Source organism: Gallinula chloropus (assembly GCF_964237585.1).
Source record: "Gallinula chloropus genome assembly, chromosome: 14".
Lineage (NCBI taxonomy): Eukaryota > Metazoa > Chordata > Aves > Gruiformes > Rallidae > Gallinula > Gallinula chloropus.
This window is the reverse complement of record NC_140099.1, coordinates 15,240,719-15,263,506: the sequence shown is the minus strand read 5'-3', so window position 1 is coordinate 15,263,506 and position 22,788 is coordinate 15,240,719. Positions and strand designations below refer to the sequence as shown.

At 40.7% G+C, this 22,788-nt stretch overlaps 1 protein-coding gene across 2 annotated transcripts in view; it reads left to right on the top strand.

Annotated features, from left to right (window-relative positions):
- The window catches only part of EML5 (EMAP like 5), a gene marked incomplete at its 5' end in the record, with an annotated part of 102,105 nt that extends 85,017 nt beyond the window's left edge, over nucleotides 1–17,088 (top strand). For both annotated transcript variants that reach the window (XM_084270402.1, XM_084270401.1), the window contains 14 exons: nucleotides 1,010–1,139; nucleotides 1,801–1,899; nucleotides 3,986–4,006; nucleotides 6,878–7,051; nucleotides 8,421–8,629; nucleotides 9,757–9,914; nucleotides 10,909–11,023; nucleotides 11,504–11,692; nucleotides 11,909–12,081; nucleotides 13,337–13,499; nucleotides 14,370–14,473; nucleotides 15,402–15,555; nucleotides 16,442–16,542; nucleotides 16,841–17,088. In XM_084270402.1, coding sequence (XP_084126528.1) covers nucleotides 1,010–1,139; nucleotides 1,801–1,899; nucleotides 3,986–4,006; nucleotides 6,878–7,051; nucleotides 8,421–8,629; nucleotides 9,757–9,914; nucleotides 10,909–11,023; nucleotides 11,504–11,692; nucleotides 11,909–12,081; nucleotides 13,337–13,499; nucleotides 14,370–14,473; nucleotides 15,402–15,555; nucleotides 16,442–16,542; nucleotides 16,841–16,877 — 1,827 coding nt within the window. In that variant the 3' untranslated portion in view covers nucleotides 16,878–17,088. The remainder of the gene's footprint in view (nucleotides 1–1,009; nucleotides 1,140–1,800; nucleotides 1,900–3,985; nucleotides 4,007–6,877; nucleotides 7,052–8,420; nucleotides 8,630–9,756; nucleotides 9,915–10,908; nucleotides 11,024–11,503; nucleotides 11,693–11,908; nucleotides 12,082–13,336; nucleotides 13,500–14,369; nucleotides 14,474–15,401; nucleotides 15,556–16,441; nucleotides 16,543–16,840) is intronic.
- Between the last annotated feature and the right edge of the window lie 5,700 nt (nucleotides 17,089–22,788).

Genomic DNA, 22,788 nt, shown 5'->3' with positions numbered 1-22,788 from the left:
TCTCCTGTTAGGATTTTTTTTTTCCTTCCAGAAATTGACACGTTTATGAACACACTAAATGATTTTTTGGTTTTAAATGTATCAAAGATGGAAATATTGAATAGTGAGTAGTATAAAAAGTGGGAGAGAATTTTTTTGTTATTGAAAACAGCACACAACTTAATCTTTAATAACAAAAAAGCCTTTCAAATGCAGTGTGTAGAAAGCAGTATGTCTTGTTTCAATAACTGGGTTGTTAATGGGTGTATTATCTCTAAGAAAACGAAACATCTTTTAACTACAATTAAAAAATTAAAACTTTGCTGAAAATTCATTATTGTTAGCAGTTTTAAAGATAATTTTTAAAAATCTAGTAATGATTCCTTTAGTTCAAGCACCTGTTTGGGTTGGGTTTTCTCATTATATAGCCATGCATATAAATGTACTTACTTTTGATTAATCTGAAGCGAAAATTTCATCTAACCTTGGCAAAATGCAGTTCTTCAGATCAAGGGAAGTATTTTCTATGATGTGAAACAAAACGTTTGGTGTGACATAACGGCCATTTCCCATCAGAGTTGTATGATTTTTAGACCATAATTCAGCTTTTCTAATTGTCAGATGGAATTAAATTGTAGACCAGTGTTTATAATTCTTTCTTCCTTACTGTCCTCTGCATCAAAAGAGCTGTGTTCTTCTTGGCTCACTGTAATTTATTAATTTATATGCAAGTGTATGTGTGTATCTGTGTATATATATTTGTGTGCATGTACCCACACATCAATATCCTCCAACATCCAGCAAGCAGAGCTGATAGGATGACACAGCTGTTTACAGCAAGAATGAGCAGCAGCAGCAGCGCAAGTTGATGGAGAAGGCAGGATCTCATTTTCTGTTGGTTTGAGACATCATTAACTCCTTTTCCTTTACTGCATAAGGATATATTTGAAAAATAAAATCCTCGAAAAGTTTGTAATAGCTATAAGGTTTTAAGTGTCTAATAAATCCAAGTATCTTTTTTTTTTTTTAGGACCTAATTTTGGAGCTGGTATTTGGGTACCGGGGCAAGGATTGCAGAAACAATGTGCACTATTTGAATGATGGTGCTGATGTAATATATCATACTGCGTCTGTTGGGATCTTGTATAATGTGGCAACAGGTAGGAGAAAACCTTCTTGAGGAAAAAGTGTTTCTTCACACATGGAGTTACAGTTTGTGCTTTACATTTTATAAAAAAGTGAGAAAATTATTAGTTGTTGCTTAAAATTTCATCTGTAGAGATGGTTCATGATAGTTGCACAGGCAAACTAGGTATGTTGAAGTGTTTCTAGTGACTGAATTTTGAAGGAAGTAAGGATTTTACTATTTTGGTATTAGCTTCCTGAAATTTGCTGGTTAAAATAATCACAGAACTGAACCAGCTTATCAATGGGTTCATTGTCGTTGGTTAATGTTGATTCTGAGACTATGTTAATTATTTATACTTGGTTTACTTTTCACTGCTCCGTATCACATACTTTTATTCCCAGAGCTTTTAAAGAGCAACACCATGCCATTTGTTTATGTCATATTTAAGCAATTTGATGTTGCTTAAAATCTTTAGGAAATGCTTCAGTTATGGAGTGTGATGTGTTAAATAAGAGATAAAAAATTAGAATAAGTTTCAGTTCCCTGATTTTAAGCTCCAAACTGCAACAACATCATTATCATCATCATACCGCTTTCTAACAAATTGTATAAAATGTTGAAACAGTAGCAATGTCTATGTGTGTGTGAATGTTTTAATGAAAGTTGTGTTTGTTTGTTTGGGATTTTTTTAGGTGCTCAGTCTTTTTACCAGGAACACAATGATGATATCTTGTGCCTCACTGTAAATCAGCACCCCAAGTTTACCAACATAGTGGCAACTGGCCAAGTAGGTATGTTTGTATTTTTGTAAAAAGAAATTAACATAAGAGCATGCAATTAGGGCCTTGTGAGTTCATGATAAATCACACAAATATTTGATTATGCTATCTCCGTTTGTATGAGTGTTACTCAGTTACCTGTCCTCTCTATATGTTTCTTTGAGTGCAATTTAATAAAGCAGAAAAAAACAAAACCCAAAAACATTGAGGCATGAAAGAGGATTAAGCTTATCTTTTGTTTGGAGTGTTACCAAAATAATTTTTTTAGAAATCTTAAGCCCCATGAAATTAGTCTGGCTTTATTTAACTCTCAGCTTCTGTTAGGCCTTCCAAAGAAGCTTCATTGGGCTGTCCTTCATTTCTATATGGCCTAAACACAGAATAGGTGTCACTATACGTAGGTTTTATCTCCTCGGGCAGATTAGTAACATCTACTTGGTGTTTTGATAGTACAGAGTTGTAATATTCTAGGTAGAACCAAAACCCTAGTGGTGTTTCCCTGCAGGTGAATTTAGATTGAGAGGGAAAATATCTACGTTACATGTAAGATTAACATTGATCTGCGAACTAACCAGGTTTTAAAAAAAACCCAAACCAAACCCAAACGCCGTTGTACGTCTGCACAGCTGAACTAATACTGCTGTTTCTAAATTCTGCAGAATATTGTCATTTTGAAGTCCCACAACCCAGTTGCTGCTTTTGTACTTTCAGTTGTTTCTCAGCAGATTCAAACCCACATTGTTTTCCCTAGTGTATACAATAAAACCCCTATTATATCTTAGCCAGAATAGATTCCCCCACATCTGTTTGTTTTAGATGTTCCATCTAAATATGTTCAGTTTGTCCAAGTTTATTGCTTCCAACTTTACTGCTTCCCTCTGTCTTTTGGATTTTTAGGTGCATGTCTCATTAAAATATACTTACTGGTAGTAGTAACTGTCTAGCTAGAAAAGCTTTATTTCTTGTTGAGTCTCTTGCCTCACATCAACTTAAATCATTAATGAAAATTATGTAAATGGAAAAAGTCAACAGCAGATTTTTGCCTGTGGTTTGATTGCAAAAAAACACTTGCAGGAATTACAGACCTTTTATTGTCTTCAGGAATTTGCTTCTTCAGTTTATTTTGTAATCAGACCCAGTTTGCCTTTACATATGATAGACTATATGGGAAGAATGTAGGCATAGGGGAAGCTTTCTTTGCATGGATTTTCTTCATTGTTCATCTTACACAAGAAGAAACACAGGACACAATGCTTTTTTTTATGTCATAATAATTTCTACATCAACTAGCAGTTGAACAGTTTTAACTGTTTTGTCATGTGGATTAAGGCATACAAATAAGGAGCAGATGACACTTAAAAATCAAACTGCAAAACATATTTTTAAGGAGAGAATTAAATCTGAAAAATAGCTGGAAGCAAAATACCTTCAAACAATGCTTATTTTTAGATTCTGAACAGTTGTTAAGGAGGAAATACTTGATAAAAAACATACTCAACTACTGCTACTTTTCCTACTGATATGTCTGGCACAAACATAGCTTCACCATCATGATTTCTATCTTCAGAAGAGTCACAGAAACATTATTACAAGTATTTTTAAAATGCCATGCTGCTATGCAGAGTCTTGGTAATACTTCCCAGCACCTGAACATTCATAATCCTGATTTCTTAATGCTCCTATAGAAGATCTTTAGATGTATTTGCCACCTCTCAAGATCAGACTCAAACATTACTTACTAGCAGAATAGCAATCAGCATTTTTTTCCCACTTAATTTGTTTAAAATACCAGTAGTATGTAGAATATGTTTTTATTTACTTTGTCAGAGAAAGAACTAACATACACCAGCACTAAATTTTGGTGTTGTAACTCAAAATAGAAATCAATATATATTTATTCTATGGATTTTTATTTCTGATGTGACCGCCTTTTATTAGTAATTGTTCATCTTTAACACTGAAAGCAGTATTGGTGCTGCTGCAATGCAAAGAGATAACAAGGTGTGTGTTAAGAAATGACACTAAATGTGGCATATATTTTCTTTACCACTTATCTTATTTCTGGTCTAATTATTTTTCTGCTGCTTTTCCATTACAGGAGACTCAGCAGATATGTCAGGTAAGGGAAATAAAATTTTAACATCTTCAGGTGTAGTTAGCTGTCCTAGTAGCTGTCTACAGCTTTATAGAGCAATAAGTGACGTGAATTCATTTTTAGTTTATTAAACCCTGTATCAGTCATACTGCTGTCAGCACTGGATATAAACCACAACAACTCAGAAAACTGTAAATGTAGAAACAATTAAAATGTTAGAACACACTTAAAAACTACTATTTTTGTTGTCATATATTCCCTTCTTGCTGCCCAGTAATTAGTGAGTTCTAAGACATACTGCTACTGTAGCATTCCTATGTACACCTCCAGGTTTTATGGACATGTTGGGGCTGACAATTAATATTTGGTTTAGACAATTGAGAATAATTTTAAATATGTATTTCTAAAGTAAATGGCATTGAGGAGGCCTAGGTGACTGAGTGAAAAAACAACTCACCCTTCACATTTATGTATGATTGTTGTGCAGTTATTACCACTGATCCAAAATGCTTGTTATGATGTCAGTTTATTTTTTTCCTGTATCATTTTGGGTCTTTGACAGTTTGACAGTTTTGACTGAGCTTTTTTTTATTAATCAATTGTTTCTTCAATTGTTACCTTAAAAATTAATCACCATCATGTATGAGTGAGTTCATTGTTGAGCAGCCATAATTGTCTTGTGACACATCTTCAGAGATGCATAAATGTATGTTTGTATGTAAGTAGAAAGTATAACAATCTTCATGTGCACCTAAAGCTTGTTCTGTGAAGAACAAATGTACAGTGGCATTTTTAATGTGTGTTGACTTCTTTTAAATATGCCAAATTGTGCTTGCTCTAAGGATGGGAGGAAGAATATAGGTACCTTTTCCTGCACTTTTAAACTGTATAAAAGAAGCAGTGATGATATGGTTGTTTATATGAAAGAACATCTCTAGTCCTGCATATAATGCCTGGAGACTTTCCCTCTCTCACTTGCCTTCCTACTGCAACTTCAGTTTGAGCTTGTGTATATTACTAAATTCTGTTGTCACTGCCTGAAACCAGCACTCTTACTTTTTTTTCTTCTTTATGGAACCATTAGTCTGGAATCCAAGCTGCTGCTTGCCTTCATCAGAAAGTAACTGTTTCACTTAAAATTTATCAGTGGCTATTTGGCACCTTTCGTACTGACAACTTATGCTTTTCTAGATCCAGTTTTCTGTTGTCTACAGTGATGCAGGTGTTCTTGAAGCAGTAATGTTTTCAGTAGGCTGGAATGACAAATTAAGTTTCCTGATGACTTAGTATAGATTTGCTTCATCATACTGAAGATGCCTTTTTATCCTACCAGTCCATTTATCTAACTTCTCCCAGAAGGACTTGACACCTTAGAAAAATCTCTCCTGTGAGAGCAGAGGAGCTGGAGTACTCCACAACAGGACGCAGTGTCAGGACAGAGACGTTCAGAACACCATCAAGGAGGAGGACTTAAGAGTCCACTTTCTCTACCCTGAAAATCTCAATCTGAAACTTCTTTGCCAGTTCTTACTCATGAAATCAAGGTGAAAGTTTCTGTCTGCCACACAAAAGAAAAATTTTGGCCAAGGTTATAGGGGAGATGCACAGGGCAAAGGCAATACAGAGATTTACTAGGGGGAATGCTGAAGAGGAAGAAACAGTCCAGAGCCATAATAAAGCTACCCCTTTCCTCAACTTTACATAAGGACAGCAAGGAGTTTGCTAAAAATGTTGAGACTAACAGTCTTATTTGTTGCTAAGCCCTGCCCTTTCTGTTTCAATGCCATCCCTATACAATACTGTAGTATCTTTCAAAATGAGTTGATAACAGCATGCTGCTGCCATGAGAGGGAATTCCAGTGGGAGGCAGAAAAAAATAGTAAAGATTGCTCTAAAGACTGTTCTAGAGCAGCTGTGAAATTGTGAAACTTGGTTTCGTGTGGCTAAAGTTTTACCTTGGTCCCTGTGCCTACTGTTTCTCATTCAATCATAGCTGATTAGAAACACAAAGTATGGAGCTGAAATAGAATTTAGTTTATGTGAATCTGGGTCTACAGCAATAACCAGTAACCTCCAGACTGTGCAGTCAGGTTTGCTACACATCAGATGTGAAGAAGTTTGAGGGAAAATCTCACTGACTTGGAAGTGCCCTAGATGCTATTCAGAGATTGCAAACTATAGATGGATGGCAAGATCCTTGGAGAAGGAAAAAAAAAAACCCAACCTATTTATAATAGAAACGATCACATACAGTAGTAGCATGGAAAGATGGTTCTTACTGAAAAGAGCTGGCAGTCTAAACAACGCAAACTAAATTAAATACCCTGGATGTTTTACATCAGTAAGCAAGCTGATTATTCAGCTGACATTCTCCTAAGAGAGCATGCATTTCAGACAGATGGCCACTTTGTAGAAAAGGAGATTTTGGCCTTGCACTGTAAACTAATTTCTCTGTAGCTGTCAGTTGTCCAAAAGCCCCGTGTAGAAATTACATTCTGGACAAGCTATTCTATTCATGAAGGTGTTTGAGTTTGTGTGCTGAGCTAAGTTTTACTAGGAGAACAACAGGAGAAGACAGCTTGCTTTCAGAGTTTCTGCTGTGTCTCAGAAGTCTAGTAACAGGTTAAGCAAAGTTTTCAGGTCCAGTAGTGTAATGAGGCCATCTTCTTAGTCCTACCTAATGATCCTGTTTGCCGTAAATTGGTTTCCAAAGGGAGGCCAAAATCTCCTCTCTCTTTATCTCTCTCTTTTTCTTTTTTGTTTGTTTTGTTTTGTTTATTTTGTTTGACCAGAACACTTTCATTTGTCTTATTAAAAAATGCTAACTGCTTCAACGAGCAAATTGTTAGACATTTTCAAAATATAGACTTATTACTTGTTTTTATATTTGTGTAGCTACAGCTCCTTCTATTCATGTGTGGGATGCAATGAACAAGCAGACGCTGTCAGTACTGCGGTGCTACCACTCAAAGGGGGTTTGCTCAGTCAGTTTCAGTGCCACTGGCAAACTGCTGCTCTCCGTAGGGCTGGATCCCGAGCATACCATTACCATTTGGAAGTGGCAGGAAGGTAGGAAAGTGATTGTTTTTGTAGGTTGTGTTTATATTGTTAGAGGTATGGTGGTCTGAGTCGAGAGTAACTGGAGCATAAAACTATCAGCAGATCAAAAATTATTGCAATAAATACTGTGCACTATGCACTGTACAAGAAAAGGTAAAATAAATGTACTACCTGTTTTAGTAACTGCTCAGTATATCTCCTTTGGAACTGTTGTGTAAAGATCAAGATAGTTCACTGATTTCCAGTTAGAAAAAGAAAATTGTGGTGGTGGTGGTGTTATTATTATTGTTACTGTTTCAGTGTTTGCTTACTTTGCTGCTTGGTAAAATCTCTTTATAAAATCTTTCTTGCTCCCAAAAGAAAGCTTTTATTCTTCTCTGTTCTTACCGTTCTCTAAGGTCTGATGACTGACTGGGTGGTTGTACTCCTAAAATTATTCCCCCAAAGTTGTGAATTGCAGAAATGTGTTGCCAGTACAGCTCCTTTATGCAGCTATGTAACTGGTGTCCTTAGCTGTACCAGATATTTTCAGTTATCTTTGATCTGAGTTCAGGATTTAGGATAAAGCAATTTGGTCAGCTCCTTCCCTAGTCTTAGGGGTTTATTTCCTCTGTCTTTGGAGATTCCTGTTGAGCAGCCTGTGTCTCGCAGAATTTTAAAGATCAGGTATCAAGCTCATAAAACACTGTCCCTCACAGCATGTTCTGCTGGATCCTGTGGAGATGGGTGCAATGTCAGTCCTGTGTTTAAACAGTCTCGGGTAGTACAAAGGATGTGTGGGAAAAGCCCATGCAGCAGTTCACTGCTGTTCCAGTCAGAACGTCCCTGTGCTCCTTCTTAAGAGCTGATGCAGATCTAACGTGGCAGTTGGAGGAGTCTTCATATGGGTCACATTTGAACACCTCTGTAGAGGCTGGAAAAGCATTTGCTTTGATGCTGAGACTCCATGTAAGAAAGTCAGTTTCTGCATTTTCTGCAGCAAGAAGAAAGTTTTCTGACTTTAGAAAAAGTTTGTAGAGAAGTCATTTGTTAGTCTCTTGTAATTTGTCCAGAGTGGGATTTTCACAGGACTTGTAGGAGGTGAAAACTTAATCGGGTCTGAGCTCCTACTCTTTTATAGTCCTGAGAAAATACGAAATTCTAAGTAGATGGGACCTTCAGCAGGTGCTACACTTTGCTACAGGGTCTTACTAAATTCTATTTTTTTTAATTTGCATCTAAATTTAGTATTAATTTAGGAGCAGTTTGTGCTTTGCTTCCTTATTTGTGTCATCTTGGATGACTCATCATTCTCCAGAGTTTTTATATTTTCTTTTAACCATAAATGCCTATGTTTTTTTCCTCAGTAAATTCCAAATGTCCATTCTCCTTCTGCCAGGTGCCAAAATTGCCAGCCGAGCTGGTCATAACCAGCGTATATTTGTAGCAGAATTCAGGCCAGATTCAGATACTCAGTTTGTTTCCGTGGGAGTAAAACACGTGAGGTTCTGGACACTGGCTGGAAGAGCTCTTCTCAGTAAAAAAGGGCTGCTGAGCTCCATAGAAGATGCCCGGATGCAGACGATGCTCTCTGTAGCTTTTGGAGCGGTATGTACCTTAACACACACCCTTTTCAAATGCACACAGCCCAATTTTTTTTACTCTTCTACCTTTAATCAGTTCAATGAGATTTTTCTAACCTGCTAATGAGTGTGTCTGTTGTTTCATTGTACTCGGTTGAGCGTTACTAATTTTCTAACAGTTTCTAATAGTTAGAAGGAATACCAGCTTTCTTTAGAACAAAGAAGAAAAAAGAGCAGGGATTTAAATGTTTTCAGAAGAAACAAGCACATATGCTTTGGACTAATAGAACTCTACCTGGTATTTAATCTGGATAAACCGAAACTCACCCTGGAACCAAATAGTAGAAATGAGACTAATTTTATGCCCACCTTGGGGTGATTGACTTACAGTCTGTATGCATTGCTACTCATGAGTGATCTGAGAGCAGCATTGTCCTGGGGCATTTATGAACATCTATGGCTGTTGAACAGTAGGGTTTTGTTTTGCTTTGGTTTTGGGTTTTTTTGACAGATGAAGGCCTTGTTGCTGTGTCCCACAGCTTTGCCTTTGCAGCAGCTGCTCTGCATGAACCACACTTATCTCTCCAGCTAGGCAGATAGCCACAGATTTCTTTTGTCAAGCAGAGCTTCTCTTACATAGTGTGTGTTACTGCCCTCCTTGCTGATCTGCATGTGGGGTCCATAGTGAATTGACTCTTGATTTTGATTTTTAAAACTGTAATTGGCCTGTGGTTTCATTGTTCATGAGACTCTTTTTCCAGAGTGGTGTCTCTCTCTCCTGGGTACCTCTGATTTAAAAATTGCCTGTTCCTGTGAAATGTCAAAACCATTCTTAGTTTTCTGCTTTTTTGCCCCAGTTTGCACACCTGATAGGCTGAAAGCATAGATAACCCTATGGCTGAGGCTTATGACATCCCAAGTCTTGCAGTGCAGAGCCTGTTAACTACAAGAAAGCGTGTTTCAGACTTGAAGAGAGAATGTAGCAGCTCATTGTTTTGTCCTTACAGGTTCTTGCTACCCATCCTACAGTTTACTTTTATTTGCTGCAGTTCAAGAGCAATCTAGTGCAAATGATGATGTTCTTCATTTCTGAATGTTTTTCTTCCTGACTTGCTCAGAATGAGATGATAAGTGTACTTTTCCCTTTTTCAGAATAACTTGACGTTTACAGGTACTATCAGTGGAGATGTTTGTGTGTGGAAAGATCATGTGTTGATACGAATTGTGGCCAAAGCTCACAATGGACCTGTTTTCACAATGTATACCACACTAAGAGATGGCTTGATTGTTACAGGAGGCAAAGAAAGACCGTGAGTCATCTTTTTTCTGCATGCACATGTGTTCTTTAAAAACGGTCTGGATTCGTTTTGTCCAGCACTAGGCAGTTGGGACATCAAAGCTGGAAGAATAGTCACTTTTGGATCCCTGAATAGGTGGTAGAAAAATAAGTAGTCACCCCTTCTGAAGTGCAGGCAAGCCCCCACAGGTTTTGCTTGGCTGTAGGGAATGTTTAGTCTCTTGCTGTGGGATCGTGTGATCACAGACTTTCCTTTGATTATAAGAGAAAGCCAAGAGTCACTAGGATCCTGACGTGTGTTCCCAGGCTCTAGGGGGTATGAATCAGAACCTGAATGCTCCACAAGTAGTTCTTAATTTTAACTTCTAGATAACAGTCATCTCCCTAAAGCACACATGTAAGCTTCTTCAGGCATTTTATAATGACTGCACGTTATTTTGGTTGAGTAAAGTGTAAAATAAAGTATGGAATACGTTGTGAGTTATACTGTATCACTTGTACTGCACCAGTCAGGTAGTGTTTCTCCAAGTACAAACACAGAATTGTCAAAGACATGGCATGGTTCTCCCTCCTTAAGCTGAAAATGTGTTGTTGATGTCACAGCAGTAAAATGCATCTCTCTCCCATCTCCCTCAACTCTGTTTTGGTAATCTCTGCCTGTCTTAATAGCAAATGGCAGTTCGTTCACACACACAACTGTTTCTTTGGCTGGACAAATTCCCCAAGAGCTACTAATTCAGACTAAGCTGAACAGCAACCATCTTTCAACTTGTTCTGTAAAGTAGTACAATGAGGACTTTGAATCACTATTTCTTGCTTAGTTAGGAGGCTTAGCATGTTACCTTCCCCTGTTCAGTAAAAACAAGTGGAATCTTTAATGATTTAAAACATACTAAAATGCTCTGTTTACATTACATTGCATTAGGTAATACAGCTCTTCCATACATTTATTGCCTGTTTTTTTGTGCTAGTCATTATATTCATGGCTGTTTCTGATTTCTTTCTAGTTCAAAGGAAGGAGGAGCAGTTAAGCTGTGGGATCAAGAGCTGAAACGATGTCGTGCCTTCAGACTAGAGACAGGGCAGATGACAGACTGTGTTCGCTCTGTTTGTAGAGGCAAGGTAAAGAAACCATCATGTCCTTAAAGTGAAGCTTGTAAATTATGGATTGATCTGTAGCATCATATATATAAATTCCTTCCTCTTACTCTTATAATTAGTATTTGAAATGAAATGTTGAGCTAGATGGTGCCTACAATTAATTTTACAGCAGAAAAAAATAATCTAGTTTGAGTGGTCTTAGTCTTGTTTACATTTTCTGTATATATTTTTATTTAAGACAAAAGATCTCTCTATTCCTCTCTTTTCACACTTCAAATATCTGACTCAGAAGCCCTAACTTTACTAGCATTGTGATTTACATACAGCTTTGTACTTCAGTAAATCAGGGGGGCTTAAAAATAGATTATCTTTGTTTATTTGATGACTTGATTTCAGCAAACCTTCTTAAAAGAACTGTAACTTTGGATTATATCTTTAGTATTGTTCATTGTGAGTAGTTACTGCACTACATCAGAGATAACTGTCTCACTGCTATTCAAGGGGAAGATTCTTGTTGGGACAAGAAATGCTGAAATAATCGAAGTTGGAGAGAAAAATGCTGCATGTAACATTCTAATTAATGGTCATATGGATGGACCAATCTGGGGCCTAGCAACGCATCCTTCCAGAGATTTTTTCCTTTCTGCTGCAGAAGATGGCACAGTAAGGCTCTGGGACATTGCTGAAAAGGTAGGTGTTGGAGTGTAGTTGTTTGGGAGGGGAGAAAAGTAAAAGTCCTAGGCTTGTAGTGGTATTGAGGACTTGAAACTTGTTTTTTAATGTATTCGGAGAATAATCCAGCTGATAGTGGCAACTGTTAGCATAAGGTACTTTAGAAATATGAATTATTTTTGAAATCTGAACAAACAGAAACATTTACTCTTCTGGGGTTTTATTTCTTCACAGAAGATGCTGAACAAAGTCAGCTTAGGACACGCAGCTCGTACTGTCTGTTACAGCCCAGAGGGTGATATGGTAGCTATTGGCATGAAAAATGGAGAATTTATTATCTTGCTTGTGACCTCTCTAAAAATTTGGGGGAAAAAAAGGGACAGAAGATCAGCGATTCAAGATATCAGGTCAGAAAACATAATGGCTTTGCATATTGTAGTATCCTAGAAATCTGTATTTTGATTTTTCAAAATCCAATTTTATGTTCTAGGGAGCATTGCAATTGTATTTCAGAGAGCTGGCATCAAGGAGTGAATTGTGGTGTTTATGTAATGACTCTGATACCAGGAATAAAAAGGAAGGAAGGAGGTGCATGAAGATCAGAGATAGCAATCAAAGAGTAGGGACCCCATAGGGGGAGTGTCAGGTGATGCTGCCAAGAATTAGTTAAAATGGGAAAGTAAATAGGCAGCAGGAAGAGACCATCCTATTCAGGGGATGAATGGAGTGTAAAAAAGAAAAGGGTGAGGTGATGTACAGGAGGTAAAATAAGATCTGAAGTTCTAGATGAAACTGGATTGTGAGACACAGTGGAAATGCCTGTCTGTCAGTTTGCTCTCTGTTGGTTTTTGTTGGAAAGGAGTTAGCAGAAGTAAAATTTGGCTTCTGTTTCCAAAGTGGAGGACAAGACTTCCTTCTGTGAAAAATTGTGTTCAACTAGAGGAAGCTTCTGGAAAGCTTGAGTCAGATGAGTGGGAGAAATACGAGCAGCCCAGCAATGAGGGACCTTGCTGCAGGAAGGCAGGAGAGCCCTCACAGGAAGGAGTTAGGAGGTTGCTGGAATCAGAAAGCTGTCCCAAGGTGTGTCTCAGATATAGCAGAAATAAAGAAACTACCTGGTAACTTGAAAGGTGCTGTGAGGATTTTGTTCAGCTCAGGAAGCTACCGAGTTTCAAGACTAGAGAAGAAAACTGGAGGAAAGAAACCACTGTGCAAAGATAAACTGGGCAGATGAAAGGTTTGATTTCACATCTTTTTGTTCAGTACATTCAATCTAGAAGGCCTGGCTTTTCTTCATATACAGCATTGGATTTTTCTAGTTGTAGCCTTCTAAGTATAGCATGAGAGAGTCAGTCATCAGGGGTATGTCACAGTATTGTTGTTGAGATGGCATTGAGATCAGATCATGAACAGTTATTCCAAAGATGGTCCCAGTTGATCTGCATGTGATGGCTGTATCAAAATCATTGCCACCTCCTACTGCATTTTATGTTCCCTGAAGATTTTATTTCAAAAGTTATTTTGCTTAGCAGATAAAATACTCTCCCTCTGTAGTTCTGGATAGCAGATACTTGAAATGCAAATTGACCTGTGCTTTTCAAATACTGATTGGAAGCTGTTGTAAGAGCCAACCTTGTTCATAAACCCCTCTTATCTGTTCAGGTTCAGCCCAGACTCTCGTTACTTAGCGGTCGGTTCCAGTGAGAATGCTGTGGATTTTTATGATCTGACTTTGGGTCCCACACTAAATCGAGTCAGCTATTGCAAAGATATCCCCAGTTTTGTGATCCAGATGGACTTCTCTGCAGATAGCTGTTATCTCCAGGTATCAGCCATTAAAATTGTTCAAGATACTGAATAGAAAGCATACTCATGACAGATACTGTGTTCACCTTTGACAGCTGCTGAATTTTGTAATGAAACATGGGAGTAGTGGGATACTGTCACTGGTCTGTTACTTTGTTGTAGTGGTAAGTGGATCATGAAGAGAGTTGTCCTGGATATTAAATACAAGAAATAGGCATAGAAAGGAGAAATTGGTTTCAAAATCACTGTAATGTGCCTCCCTGCCTTTTTAACTCTGTGATCTTCAAAGAGGAAGGAGTACAGTCTCCCATTCTGTAAGTTCCAGGGACCTGTCAAGTCTTTATATCCCTGGCCAGAATGGTAGCACTGCACGTTGTTACTGTGCTAGCCTTCTTTGAGCAGCACCAGAGTCATGGTGTTACAACTCCCACCCCCAGGGCTCAAGAAATTTCTTAAAAATTAAAATGAAGTTGGCATGCTTTGCTTTCTACATTTTGCTCACATATGAGGGGCAGGAGAAGCTTCTCTCACTGTCAAATCAACGTCTGCAGTCTGAGAGGGGTACCTTCGTGTCAGCTTTAAAGATGGGTGTTTATTTTGCCTTTATTTAATATGCACACATACATACCAAGACACACAATGTAGAGAATTAGTATGTGCAGGATGTCAGATGTTTCAGTTACTTTTTTAATAATTAGATTTCTCATGCTTTCTTGCTATTGCTTTATGCTTATGCAGATTTTCGAGAATTTTCAACTCACTGGGGAAGTTTTATTAAAAGCTAAGTTACTTAAAGAGCAAGAAAATGCTTTTCAAAGCCCTGTAGAACTGCATATTCATCTTTTCAGACAAGTTTGTGTATTATAAATTCTTTGTGGTCATCTCAAAGGTCTCTACTGGGTCTTACAAAAGGCAAGTCTATGAAGTGCCTTCAGGAAAACAGCTTGTGGACCAGGCTTTGATTGACAGAATTACATGGGCCACTTGGACAAGGTAAATGATTCACAGCTTTATACCTGTTAAAACACTTGTAACTCCCAGGAGATGCATCTGCTGTTTGGAAGTATTTTTCATCCCTTTGTTCAGTCAGGTAGTTTCTTTTAACACCTCCATCTGCTCTGGCAGCAGCTCAGGTGAGTACAGGGCAGCAAGAGACAGCACACAGCAGAGTTCTTCAGCACAACCTGAGCTGTTTGACTGCTGAGGACACCCGATACAAGCCAATCTCTCTTGTGTAAGTGTGTGTGCCTTTCTGTTTGCTGGGTATCTCCAGCTGCCTTTGGTCTGCCTCTGGCAGCTGCAAGGTTTGGTGGCACCGTGTGAATTACCAGGAAGGCTTCAAAATAACCATGTGGGGGTAAGAGTTCAGGGAAAGCTAAAACTCACCAAAACGTGGAGAGGTGATACAAGACCGGTTTAGTTACAGTATTACACTAATAGTATCTGTATATTAAAGTTGCCATTAACATTTGCATATTAAAAGGCATTCAGAATACTCTTAAATATCTTAAAATTATCATATTTCGTTCAAAATAGACTTAGAAATTACATGAAGAATTATACCAAGTTTTATTGCACACTGAAATAATTTATTTTATGTTCCATGCAAATCTGATTTCCTGTGCCTTACTTCAGGCTCCTTGCCCTCCTCTCAATTGTTGTTAGCACCCTTGGACACAAATTGAGAATAAGTACTTGAACATTTTCCTCATATGAACCACTTTGAACAACAGTCTGACTTTTTGCTATAAAACATGTTTAAAACTAGGAGGGTTCTGGAAAAACTCATTTTCCTAGCTTTATGGTCTCTGTTTGAGTAATCCATTTTTGTCACCTCTCTGATATGAAAACAAGCATGCACATTGCAAGCAGGGCTGAATAAAATGCAGCTATTCACAAGGCTTGTGCTTTTCTGTTTCAGTGTTCTTGGGGACGAAGTAATTGGAATCTGGTCCAGACATGCTGAAAAAGCTGATGTAAACTGTGCCTGTGTCTCTCACTCGGGAATCAATCTTGTAACAGGCGACGACTTTGGCATGGTCAAACTGTTTGACTTTCCATGTCCTGAAAAATTTGTAAGAAATCGTTTTTTGCATTGTTACAACCACCACTACTGTTAATATTCTTGTATTGTTTCTCTAGGAGATGTGTGATGGAAATATTTCCTTCTCCAAATTTGTGGCTTTTTTTTAAACTATCTACGTAACTTAAGCTCTGTACTCTCATTAACATCTTCCCCCCAAAGTTTTCCTACTGTTTGGTGCAGTAGCTTGTGTTATAAGCTCTTGTAGGTGTTAATCACAGAACAGTTTGGGTTGGAAGGGACCTTAAATAACATCTAGTTCCAACCCCCTTGCCATGAGGGGGTTGTCCCCAGAACATTGCCTGCCAGTCAGCATTAGCATCATGCCTTCATACTGAAAATCTCAAAGCCCTGAAGTTTTTTTTCATCCACAGCACAAAGCTTCATTTGACAGATGAGGAAGACAGCTGGTGATTTTAGTCCCATCTGTGTATTTCCATGGGTGGAGAGTTCACAGATTTGTCACTATCACTTGGACTATCAATTTTCAGGGTTTGAGGCTGCATGGTGTAAACTGCCCACACACTTACAGTGAAAATATTTCTTTCAGTGTCAGGAATACCACACAGAAATCAGAGGTTAGTTGTGGGATGAGAAAGTATTTCATACAATTGTGTCAGCTTGAGTAGTGTTGCAAATTTGCAGATGCCATCTCATTTGGTAACGACCTCATCTGCATTGCAGCTCAGTAGTAGTTCTCCCTCAGAAAGTCTTTCATGTCTGAAAACCTGTATAACATTCTGAATTATAGAAACACGTGGTACGGTGAAAAGGTAGATAAACACACACATGCCTTGTTTGACTTAGGAGGAGACAAAGTATTTAGACTCTCACTTTACCATTATTGTTGTTGGTTTTGTTGTTTTGGTTTTTTTCAGGCAAAACACAAACGATTTTTAGGTCACTCTGCCCACTTAACCAATATTCGATTCACAAGTGGAGACAGATACGTGGTCAGTGCTGGAGGGGACGACTGCAGGTACGTATCCCTTCCGTGGCTGTCAGAGACTGCACAGCACTGGGCTCTCGCAGTCCGTGCCACAAAGCACAAGCTCAGAGTCTTCATCTTTTTATCTGTGTGTTTGTATATGAAGAAATGGGTATTTGCCCAGGTTTTAATGTGAACAGTTAGGATTTAATAAGTCACATTTTGTTTACATCTGTATTCAGACCACCGTGCTGCCAGCGGCAGTTTTTCTTCTGCCTGAACTGGCCGTTTCTTGTAACAGTGGTGTAGTCTCTCATGTCTCATGTTGCATATCTTTTTGAAACCACAGCCTGTTTGTTTGGAAATGCGTGCATATGCCTCATTGAGAGAGACGTGGAGACGTGCACAGAGGATGCTGCATGAAGTACCAGGCATGAAATACCCAGGATTGCAATGTGACATTCTGCTGTGCCCTGCATGTGTAAGAAATGGTGCTGATCCAAGACCCAGAGCAATCTGGCTCTGAAAGACAAGTGTCTGGAGTCTGTCAGAAGGATGGACTGCAACAAAGCCGCTGAGGCCGTTACATTTGCTGGTTAATCCGGGTTTGTATCTCACTCACTGCCAGATGTTGCAATGAAATAGGTGGATAAAAAGCAGCAGCGAATCGTGAATCAATGTACAGCTTCACAGTAAGATCCTGGGGTTTTAATCAAGAGATGTTATTTCTGACCTAGTGCTGTACATTGATCTATTCTCAGCATGAATGTTTCTCCTTTAAGTTTTGAGGTCTGAACATTGTTTGAAAAAAAAAAGAAAAAAGAGTATACCATATTTTATTACTGAAAGAAACCATATATTAACTCTTAAATAGATAGTATTTTAATAAATGTTTAATTATTATAATGGAAATTATATTTCTATGACTAGTCAAAAGGAAACATCATCTGGTGAAGCAGAAAATAAGGGAGCTGATTCCTTAGGACTTATGTATTTCTGTATTTAGAGGCCTGGGTCACAGTCATGTCTGGTGAAAGCCTTTGGATATGCATGATCTTCATGGCTAATTTAGTGTTTTTGTTGCACTTAAACATTAAATTAGTTCCGTGAGCAAAAATAGATTTGCTCACTTTGCGAGTGCCTTGCCCACAACCTAAAAGTCTAACTCCAATTTTTGCCTTGTGAATAAAAGTATTCTCAGTGGAAGAGAGATTATTGCTGTGTTACTTGACTGGGCTGTTAGCCTCTATGCTGGAAGTGTGGAGTAGGGCGAGGATTTTATAGTCCTCCTGATGGATAGAGCTTGGGATGTCACCAGTTGCAAAAATAGAATTTCATAGCAATATGAATTGATTTTATTTTCTCAGCATCATGGGGGGGTATTCAGAGAGAGTATAAACTTTCAAATGTTTTATTTTGTACATTTGAACTTTTTAACAGAGCTAGGACTAGCTGGGAGAGCTCTCTGCTCAGATTTCTCTCCTGATTGTAAAAAATGTCCAACCATCTGCTTCTTCAAATAGACCTGCTGCCACCTCAGCATAAGTGCATTTCTTCTGTCCTGTCACATAGTGGGGACTCTGAGCTGAAAAAGCCTTTCAGTCGCACCGAAAGCCTGAACAGAGCTCTGTGCTGGGTACCAGCGAGGAGGATTTCAGCAGCTGTTTGGCTGCGTCATGTCACAGAGGTACATCACAGACTGACCCTGCTTTGTAATCAGCGCAGTTAATTGTCATGCAAAGTGGAAGTCACTAATTATCAGCACTACTCGTAATGACGTTCTGCTTGAACATAAAGCTCTTTCTCCTGAGCCGGCGCTGCTCGAACAGTGGCGTTGCTTTAGGTCAGTCAGCAGGCTTTGGTAGTATTCACCTCTTCCAGCCTCTTATGCCAGGTGAATGTGGGAAAGAGAGAAACCTCATCTCTTCTTGTTCAGCATCTGGTGAGTGTGGTGGTCACGGAGGGGCAATGGGAGGGGTTGCACATAGCGGAGATGGGGGGGAAAAGTTAATGAGCCAGACTTTGTGCTCTGTTACACCCAAAAAGGCTTGTTAGGTGCTACACAGAGCTAGTTACCCAACGGTCTCAGATAATATGTTGTATATATCAAACTATTAACAAATATTTATTGTAAAGAAATTGATGAACTAAGCAGTTATCAGGTTTCTCAGCATGGTCATTCTTGGCAGAGTCTTGCCAATCATGCAGCAGCTGCTCTACAGGAGCAAAACTCTACGGATTCAGTTATGAGTGCCCAGGGAGATCTTGCCAGGAACATTTCTGACTTCAGAGGAATTCTGTGTGAGAACTGAGATTAGATCTGATCAGTCCCATAACCTTGTTGCCTGCCTGCCTGTTTTATATGAACATTCATGTCTGGCACTTAAATCTTAGCTGTGCCAGGGAAGCCAGTTGCGGTATGCTGTCTGTAGTTGTGATTCTGTCTCTTACTCAACACATCTGTGCAGGACTTCTTGGCTTGGAGTAAGATTCGTCCTGTCTCTATTTTAAAGTTGCCTTTCATGGGTTCAAGTTGGCTGGCTGTTAAGAGCTCCCTCATAGTCTGTCCTTGTCAGATAGCCAGGTCTAGGTCCAAATTTTTCTGCCTCTGAGTTTTCCCCTCCAAATCCTAGGCTCAGTGTCACCCAGCCTCATGATCTTCTTTAGGGCTTCACCCAATGAAGGAGGTATGTGGACAGTCAAGAGGTTTGTTCCTTGCATCCCCCATCATTGGTCATGTTATCTTCTCCCTCCTTCTACCTGCTTTGTTAATGCTGTGCCTCTCCACTGATACTTGTCCATTGGTGCTCTTGCCCCAAGGAATCTCAAACACCCCGTCAGCAGCAAAGTGCCACTGAGAAGCTGACAGGTGAACAGCAGCAGGGCTGCGCTGGGCGGTGATGGGCTGGTAGCTGCAGTGTGAAAGTCTGAGCTTCCAGACCTCCCTGCTGCTGCTTCTTCCCTCTTGCAAACCCTGCTGCTGTAGCAAAGGGCTGGATTGGGAGCTGGAAGCTGAGGAGCTCTTCAGAAACAAAACTACTGGCCTCGTTCCTCCTGCCGCAGCGAGGACGGGAAGCTGGTGTTTTCCCTGGTACACCACTCAGCGGGTCAGCCAGCTGAGAAGGGTCAGGAGCGTTGGGGAGCAAGTGGGTGAAGCTCTGCTGTCTTTCTGAGGACAGTTTGGAGCCTGTTGCCTAGGAGAAGCTGCAACTGCTGAAGGAACAGCTGGCTGCAAGCATGGCAGAAGATGGCAGCTTTGTGATGGTGCTTGTTACTGTGCCTCATTTGCTGTTTACATTAAATGCCACTGTAGTAACTTGCTAGTTGTTGCCACCCACGCTTGAAGCACGTGTGTATGGGAACTGGCCGCCTGCATCACAAGCTTGTGACTGGGTGCTCAGCAGACAGGGCAGAGGATGGAGAGGGTCAGGGAGGCATGTGAAGGGACTTTGTTTGGAAGTGCCAGAGAGAAGAAATGTGGTTGGGGGATTCTGAAGCTGGGGAAAACCTCTTCTGTGATTACACAGCACCAAGGCAGGGGAGGCAAAAGCTCTCTGGGGGATTTGCTCACTCAGAGTGGGTGATTTTTGTTGTCTAGCTTAATTGTCTTTCTAACTCTCTGGCTGGCAGCAAACATCCCTGGGATCTTTAGTCAGTAATATTTTTTTGAGATAAAAGACAAACTTGATAAGTGGCTCAATAATAGCAAAATGAGAATTCACGTAAAATGAATGTGCCCTGGGAAGCTATTGAAGGGTGCTTAGAGAAAAGAGGAGAGAAGGAAAACCCAGCTCTGAGGAGCAAACAAAAACTAGAAGTAAACACATTTAGAACTGAAAGCTGCCAGAGAGCAGAAACTGAGGAACACAGCTGACATTAAGTCAGGGAGAACAAATTAGACTTGAAATCCTGGATCTGCAGACCATATTGAAGGAAAGGACTGAGTACCAAGAGCAGACTCTGAAGGCAGGCAGGAGTGGCTTTGCTCACGTGCCCCCTGAACCCCACTATTCCACTTGCACGTTTGCAGGCCCTGAGCACCTGCCCCGCTCCCCGCTCGCACCCAGCGGTGCTCCAGTCTCCGCTTGCACATGGGTTTCACTGGGGACCGACAGGCTGCAGTCCCTCTTTGGACTTGCTGTGCCAGGTGCAGTGGTGTGAGGAGAGGAGGATCGAGGTCTCAGACACAACTCTTTCATGGGCAGGTGACAGGTTTCGTTGTTGCATTGCCGGTGTCACAGCTGTGGCAAGCCTTACCCTTTAAAGATTCTCTTTTTTTAACTTCTGTTACCATAAGCTACAGACAAAAATGTCGTCAGTGTTCTGGACAAACGAATCCTCCTCTAGACTCCACAGAAAGGGAGGTAAGATGGGAAGTCACAAAATCAATTGCAGCGTCAGTGACTTTAACCTCACCAGCTGTGCTGCATTTGCGTATTCCCCTGTTCCCATGGTTGTGCTTCCTTGCAGTCTGCCCTGTTCTCCTCAAGTTTATAGCGCCCCTTGATTCTGGCTTATGTTGCCAAAGCCCACCATGCGTTCTTGATACCAGTCGCTGTGGTGCGGTTAGACCCAGCCTGGTTCTTAGCGTGTCTCCAGCTTCTGCTCCTCAGTTAACTTTGACTTCAGACTTAAACTCTCTGTATCTTGTTTCAGCAAAAAAAGGGGATAATTTCAGGTATGTAACATGGACAAGAGCCACAATAGGTTTCCTTGCTAAAATCATTCATGACTAACTCAAGTTGAGGAGTTTTCTCCAGTCTGTGTGATGCTGGAACAGGTAACCACTCACCATCCCCTGCTCGAGTTCCCAGTAGCATACGAGTCACAAGCTCGATTTGGGGTTTGTTGTTAGCTGTTAGCCCGGCCCCCTGAGCAATTCACGTTTTCTTTGGGGGGAAAGAAAGGAAGAAAAGGATTAGAAAGGCGTGGAACGTGGGTTCCCTTTCTCCCCTGGTATAAAACAAAACAAGTGAAGTGTAAGGTCTGAACACGGTGACAATAGGCAGTTCTCATTGTTTCCACTTCTTTTTGAAATTATGGAATGTGGGATGGAGGAAGCAGGAACAGCAAACCAGGAAATACAGACATGGAGAAAAGGAGACGGGAAGGACAAGGAGAAGAGAGGAAGGAACGCTCATAAGCAGGTGAAGGCAGGGCCAAAGATCCAACCAGGAGGTGGTGGCTGGGGAGTTGTGCCGCCTTCTGGCTTCAGAGGGGAAGGGCTGGGGGCGCTGGGGCCTGGAGAGCCGCAGGGTGAAGCGAGATGGTCCGTGGGTAACTTTGTTTGCTCTCTTTTTGGGGATGCGCAGCAGCTCCTGTTCATCACTCTCTGCACTCCTGTACTGCCGGGACAGCTGGGCAGTGCTGAGCGTGGCAGCGAACGTAGCGGTTGCGCTGTCACAGCGCGCGCGTGGCGGGAGCAGAGTAAAGGCAAAAACGCTGCGTAACCCCAGAGCTCGGGCAAAAGAGCACAAGGACCTGTCATAGAGTGCTGCTCGGCTTTCCCGCGTAACCCAAACGTGGGTTGTTTCACAGGCCTCTTCTGAGGTATCTGCACTTTAGTTTGCTGTGCAACTGGGCTTAAACATGTTCTTTAAACAAAGGACGTTAAACCAAAGAAACACGATAGTCCACAGAACTCGTCGTGACTGAGCGGCACCCGTTACTGCCCCTCTCCCTTCCTTCCTCTTGAAACATGGTTCAGCAGTTGCTGGGCCCGTTCCCAGGCCCCTGTGCCAGGGGAGGCGAGAGGCGAAGCCAGGGCTGTGTGCGCCCTGCTTCACGCCGAGGGCAGCGGGGACGGGTGTCTGCAGAGGGCAGTTCCAGTCAGACAGGGGCCGGTGTTCCTTCAGCGGCGCCTTGCCTTAGGCCTTCAGGTGCAGGGAGTCAGGGAAGGCAGAGGTAAGGCAGGCCTGTGGGTACACACCCATACAAATGGGGTTTATCCCATAATAAACCACTACAAAATAAGGGAATAATTGAATGACTTAAGGTAAACCTGAGGTAAAAAAACCCAACCCAAACAAATCCACAGTGGGAGGGGCGGCTTCGTCAGCCCTCGGCCTGAGGATGAGCCTTTCTTGGGGAAAGGAAAGTTTTTCATGTTTTATCCCCCAATTACTCATTAGCTTCTGCTGTTCATTTTTTTTTCTTTCACCCCTCTTCCCCCAGGAGCCCATAACCCGACTCCCCCTCCTGCCCCCCAGATAACATATTTCTTCAATGCTGGGGGCTGGGAGAGCTCAGCCAGCAGTAACCTCAGCTTGCTCTTCCCAGGCATCTTCTCTTCATGTT